Source organism: Cryptotermes secundus, unplaced genomic scaffold, assembly GCF_002891405.2.
Source record: "Cryptotermes secundus unplaced genomic scaffold, Csec_1.0 scaffold241, whole genome shotgun sequence".
In the NCBI taxonomy this organism is placed as follows: domain Eukaryota; kingdom Metazoa; phylum Arthropoda; class Insecta; order Blattodea; family Kalotermitidae; genus Cryptotermes; species Cryptotermes secundus.
The window spans coordinates 219,537-225,501 of record NW_019739944.1 but is presented as its reverse complement, the minus strand read 5'-3'; the positions used below and the strand labels follow the sequence as shown (position 1 = coordinate 225,501).

At 40.2% G+C, this 5,965-nt stretch overlaps 1 protein-coding gene across 1 annotated transcript in view; it reads right to left on the bottom strand.

Annotated features, from left to right (window-relative positions):
* The window catches only part of LOC111872078, a gene marked incomplete at its 5' end in the record, with an annotated part of 131,002 nt that overhangs the window by 40,384 nt on the left and 84,653 nt on the right, over window positions 1-5,965 (bottom strand). Inside the window, one exon of the mRNA XM_023865621.2 lies at window positions 3,150-3,285. Coding sequence (XP_023721389.1) covers window positions 3,150-3,285 — 136 coding nt within the window. The remainder of the gene's footprint in view (window positions 1-3,149; window positions 3,286-5,965) is intronic.

Genomic DNA, 5,965 nt, shown 5'->3' with positions numbered 1-5,965 from the left:
CCTTGACTTGATCATTCTAATTATACTTGGAGAAGAGTACAAGTTATGAAGCTCCTCATTATGCAGCTTTCTCCAACCTCCTGTCACTTCATCCCTCTTCGGCCCAAATATTCTCCTCAACACCCTCTTCTCAAACACCCTCAGTCTATGTTCCTCCCTTAATGTCAGAGACCAAGTTTCACAGCTATACAGAACCACAGGCAAAATTATAGTTTTGTATATTCTAATTTTTATGTTTTTGGACAACAGACGAGAAGACAAAAGGTTCTGGACTGAATGGTAGCAAGCATTACCCGAGTTCAATCACCTCTTAATTTCTTTCTGAATTCGGTTTCGATCTGTTATCGTTGTTCCCAAAATTCTGAACTGTGCCACATTTTCAAAGTGAACGCATCTCTTTTTCATTTTTTCCTTAAGTTAGACTCATGAATGGATCACAATCATCATGTAAACATATTAATTTGTCTAATTTCATGATATTTTGCATGGAAGGAAAATCAGCAGAGTACATTTTAACTCATTTTCATGAAGCTGAGACGTTACGTGCAGCAGAGATGAGAACACAATTCTTGTTGGAGTTCTCACGGTGCGGAGACGCCAATCCGGTAGAAGTTTACCTAGTTTTATGAGGAAGCTAGCAAGAAGGGAGCAGACTGTGCTTGCTGATTACTTGCTTGGCTTACTCTCTGACTATCAGGACGCAGGCACTAAGTTCCTCCAAAACTCTGTAAACATTTCCCATATATCTTGACATCACACCTCAGAGAGAGTACCTCTCTCGTTGTACAATTCCGAAGTCTTCTGAGGTAAGTACTTAACTATCCACCATACAAACAGAAAAAAAAAACTAACTAACTACCTCTATGGAGGTGAGTCCTTCTTGAGGAGCCACTAGTTGTTCAGCTACTCCAGAATTTCCCAAACTTTTATGGCAACCGAAAGTTCGTTACTGTGTTCACAAGAGCCTTCTACAGAACTCTATCCTGACCTAGCTCAATCCATTCCATGCCATTCCAGCCCTAACTCTCTAAAATTCATATTAATATTATCCTTCTGGTTAAGTCTTGGTCTTCCTAGTGGTTCCTTTCGTTCTGAATTTTCTACGGAAATCTTTAAAACATTCCTGGTTTTTTCATGCTTGCTACATGCCCTGCCCATCTCATATTCCTTGACTTGATCATTCTAATTATATTTTGCGAAGACTACAAGTTATGACGCTCCGCATTATGCAAGATATATTCATATAACTTCGAAGAATATATAATATTCATTTCTGGGTTTTCTAGGGAATTAGGGACTAACAATATGGCTGCTAGCATATTTAGCGAATGTTCACACCCGATGAATCATTAAAACTTTGCATGTAAAATGGCCGGTTTGAGTACAGCAGTATAGTGACAATCTTTGTCTTAGCAATTTCTGGTAGGAAAGTAATTTTAGGTTAAGAAAATTTTCATTTTGCCATTAAGCTAAATGAAGCAGTATCAAAATTGTGTTGTGTAATCCTTCCTGTTTGTGGCTCTGGGTTGACAGTTTTGAATTTCAGTGTGTATTAGCGATGTGCAGATTCAGAAAATTCGATGCAAATATTGCTCAATTGCATTGAGCAAAAATAGCGTGCAAATCCAGAAACTGATTTCTCTTGATAATACTGTACTGATCAGTTGCCGGATGGAGGGAGTTGGAAACTTCCATACAATTTAATAGGCTTATGTAAAATTGTCCATACATCCACCAAAGAGAATTATACATTGTCATTTAGATAATGGGGGTAATGGATAACACCACTCATAAGTTAATGGAACTTTATACATTAGGTTGGACAATGCGTCTTCCTCCCCCGCGAATTGTCTTTCATCAGCTTTCATATAATAATCTGTATACAGAGCTTACGAATATATAAGGGAGTAAAATAAATCAGGGCATGAAGTTTTAATCCAATTATACAAAATACCAACCCCTTGACTTAGATGCCTTAAGAAGCTCTTCGGTGCTCAAATAGTCCAAAAATTCCTTCATCTTTTTATGAATCGCGAATATTCATGTAGACTGAGATACGCGGACTTCAAGGTATTAATCGGCCTAACACACAAAGAATAACTATATTAATACTCTGTTCACAGAACTCTCCAGCATTCCTCGTCTTGAGTTAATGAACCCACGCAGCACCCTATTTCTTCTAGATAAAGTTTAATGTTCTCTTCATATTTCTGCCGATGTATCTCAAATAATCTGCCTTTTTAAACTTCTTGTAACTAAGCTTTACACGAATTTCCGATTTCTCGCATGCGTGCTACATGTCCCGTGCACAATATTGTTTAAAATATTTAATTATTTCTATGCTGATTTTTTTTTAAGAATTTTGTACCATCCCCATATTTATAATCGATTACACGTTAAATGTTTTACATAAAATTTTTAGGCATTTTCATGACGTGTCTCTAATCTAATTCCAGATTAAACATATGCTTTTTTATTGCTAGTGGGGTGGGACTAAGTCCCTTGTACTGAGGTCACTTCTGGCCTAATGTACCAGCCCCAGACGATAGGTGTGGGTGATTCTAGAGCAATTGGTGGAATGAAGATTGGCAGGGGAAACCGAAGCACTCGGAGAAAACCTGCTCCAGCGCCACTTTGTCCACCACAAATCCCACTTGACCAGACCCGGGATCGAACCCGGGCAGCAGCGGTGGGAAACCAGCGACTAACCGCTTGAGCTATGGCGCCGCCTTAAACATATGTTACAGCAGTCATACATTTACAACATGTGACTCCTTAAGTATAGATTTCTTACGGCTGTTATGTCTTCATTTCTATTTCCTCAAGAATGTCACATGAACAAAAGTTGCTCAAAAATATTTTCAGATCGAGCACCACATAAACTTGAAGGTTATCTTACAAGTGGCTATGGTGTCACGTGAATACTTAGGAAAGAGTACAGAAGGATTACGTTTACAAATTCTATGCATCCATTTACGTCGTACATTTCACATTCTTGTTTATAACTGGAGGAACAACACGAAACAATAGTTGGATATAATTTGGTTCCTTTCTCTGGAACTACTAAAGCACATTATTATAGCGTGAGTTTCTTACTAGCCTGAGATTTCCTCTGAATTCCCAGTTTAATGGTCAATGTGGAAACCTACCTACAATGTCCATGTCTCCAGAGACGAGGGCCGTGTGGAACGAGGGTGCATCTGCTGACACCTCGCAGCTGTAGCGCCCCGACAAGGAAAGTTGCACTTGTCGTAAAGTCAGTTGCGTGGCGTTTGATTTCCCCTGCTGCAAGAGAACAGCAACATTGAGAACAGACATGACAAGACTGCATGAGCATGAACATGCAGTTCTCTTAAGATACGTAACCACAAGAACCGGCGTAACGCGGTCAACAATAGAATTTCCGTTACTTAGTAGCGAAGGTCTCAATAACCACGACAACAGAGGAACTATTGAAGAGGCCGCGCCATAGCTCAAGCGGTTAGTCGCTGGCTTCCCACCGCGGCGGCCAGGGTTCGATCCCGGGTCTGGTCAAGTGGGATTTATGGTGGACAAAGTGGCGCTGGGTCAGGTTTTCTCCGAGTACTTCGGTTTCCCCTGCCAATCTTCATTCCACCAAATTCTTCATCATCATAATCACCCGGGGCAGGCTATAATAGGCCAATCAGTGGCCGCCGTGCCGAGTGGACCCAGTTGAACTACACCCCCCACTAAGCGAATTAATTAATAAACTATTGAAGACGTCTCCTAAGCAACGGAAAAGGAAACGGGCAGTTATATCGGAGCCGGAAAAAGAGGTGATATCCATACGGTTCGACCGGAACCTACCTCAGGGTGCGAACTGACCAAAACAGAACAGAGTACGACAGAAGAATACAAAGGATAAAGAAGAGAAGACTAGAGGCTAGTGCAAGATCCAGACAACAGTGAGAGATTCGTTATCCAAAAGAAGTCAAATGTGTGAACTGTTGTAATCAAGTGAAATTGTAACAGAGATGTCTATTAAATCCAATCAATCCAATCTAGACCTTAAAATATCAATCACGCTTACCCCCCTACACGTGACAATATGATGAGATTTTGTTGGAGAGGACAAGTGACACTGCAGAGAGATTTTCCTATCTTCTGCCTGTCTGTCTCTCTTTTTCTCTCAATCTTTATTAGTTTCTGCATAGAGTTTCTAACCAAACAACATAACCTTGATATGTGGCAACGTATGTTAATTGGTGCTAGGCTATTTGGAGACAGCGTAAATTAACATGTTTACTCTATTGCAATTTGCATTACGTTTAGTGCCTCTGAATATCATATCAGTAAAAGAATAAAATAATGATATTCACAGATAAAAAATTGTGTAATATATTTCCCTGTAAGTTAAATTCTTAAAACTTGTCCTTACTGTTTACTTGCTTCTGTGTGTCCCCAGAAGTAAACAAATTGTTTCTTATGAACTCTAGGTTTTCTAATTGATTTACTAATATGTAGAGAATATTTGCATTAGGAATAAGGTGGGATAAATAATAAAATTGTCTCGGTAGCCGATACATCTATGTTTGTATCGAGAACATTTGTAATTTATTTCCCTCATTGTCCCATCTATTGAGACGGAAGTCATGAAGGGGTACAGAATGGAAATCGCAATCCAATTTCTTAGCAGCGGTAATTGCTCGGAGATGAATTCTTGCAGAAATGAAGCCTGATGATGTGCTTCCAGTGTCATCATCCGTGAGCAGAATCTGATTACTTAATTGTATCGAAATGTTCCTGCTATCTTATCGATCTCTAAACCTAATGAATGGTCAGTGGACTCGGATATCGTTGCAATATCCGTAGATAGGTTTGTGCCGAGTACCTGCTATTAAAGTGACACTAACTTACTTACTTACTTACAGAGCTGACCCCTTCTTGAGGAGCCGCCAATTCTGCAGCTACTCAAGAATTTCCCAGCCTTTTATGGAACCCGAAGTTTCATCACCGTGTTCACAAGAGCCCTCCACTGGTCCCTATCCTGAGCCACATCTATCCAATCCATACCATCCTATTCTATCTCTCTAAGATCCATTCTAATATTGTTCACCCACCTACGCCTTGGTCTTCCCTGTGGTTTCTTTCCTTCTGGCTTTCCCACCAATATTCTATACGCATTCCTCGTCTCCTCCATTCGTGCTACATGACCTGCCCACCTCATCCTCCTTGACTTTATCATATTAAACTGACAGCCTTTGGAAAATTTCCATCATCTCGTTTTTGATTAAAGCATGTTTTGGAAGCTGGCTCTGCTTCCCTCATCAGATAGAACTGTGACGGGCCCAACAAAGTATGTTTCATACATTTACCTGATAAGGGTAACAGAGTCAGTTTTCAAAACATTTTCTTGACCAAAAAATTGAGGATGGAAAAATGTGCAACATGTAACAATTCACGTTAATTCTATTTGTTGTTTGACTAATATAGCCGGATTAGCTTAGTTGGTATAGAGAGGTTCTCCGGGACGAAAGGTCGGGTTCGATTTTCGGCAAGAGCGATAAATTTTACTCTGCTCCACATCATGTCGAGAGGCTCTGAGATCCAGATAACCTTCTGTATAATAGATTCCGGTGGCTCATTCTCCGGTGATAAACCTACCGGGACGTACAGATGACCACTCATCTCCGTCTAGTGTTGAGGTTAAGAATGGTGGAGTTATACGTCCATTTACAACTACGTCTCAATGGTGTGGCGCTTAATTAATTAAATACAGGCATAACTTTGTTTTGTTTCACTAATTTTGTTAAAATAAATATGTATTTATTAATTTTTGTGTTAGTATGTGGCTGGTAATACTCAGTTGACGCCGGTCACGGTAGCCGAGCGGTCTAAGGCGTGCACTGTCTTCGCTCGCTCGGAAGCCGGGATCGTGGGTTCGAATCCCACTCAGGGCATGGATGTTTCTGTACGTTTTTCTGTGTTTATGTACAGGTAGAGG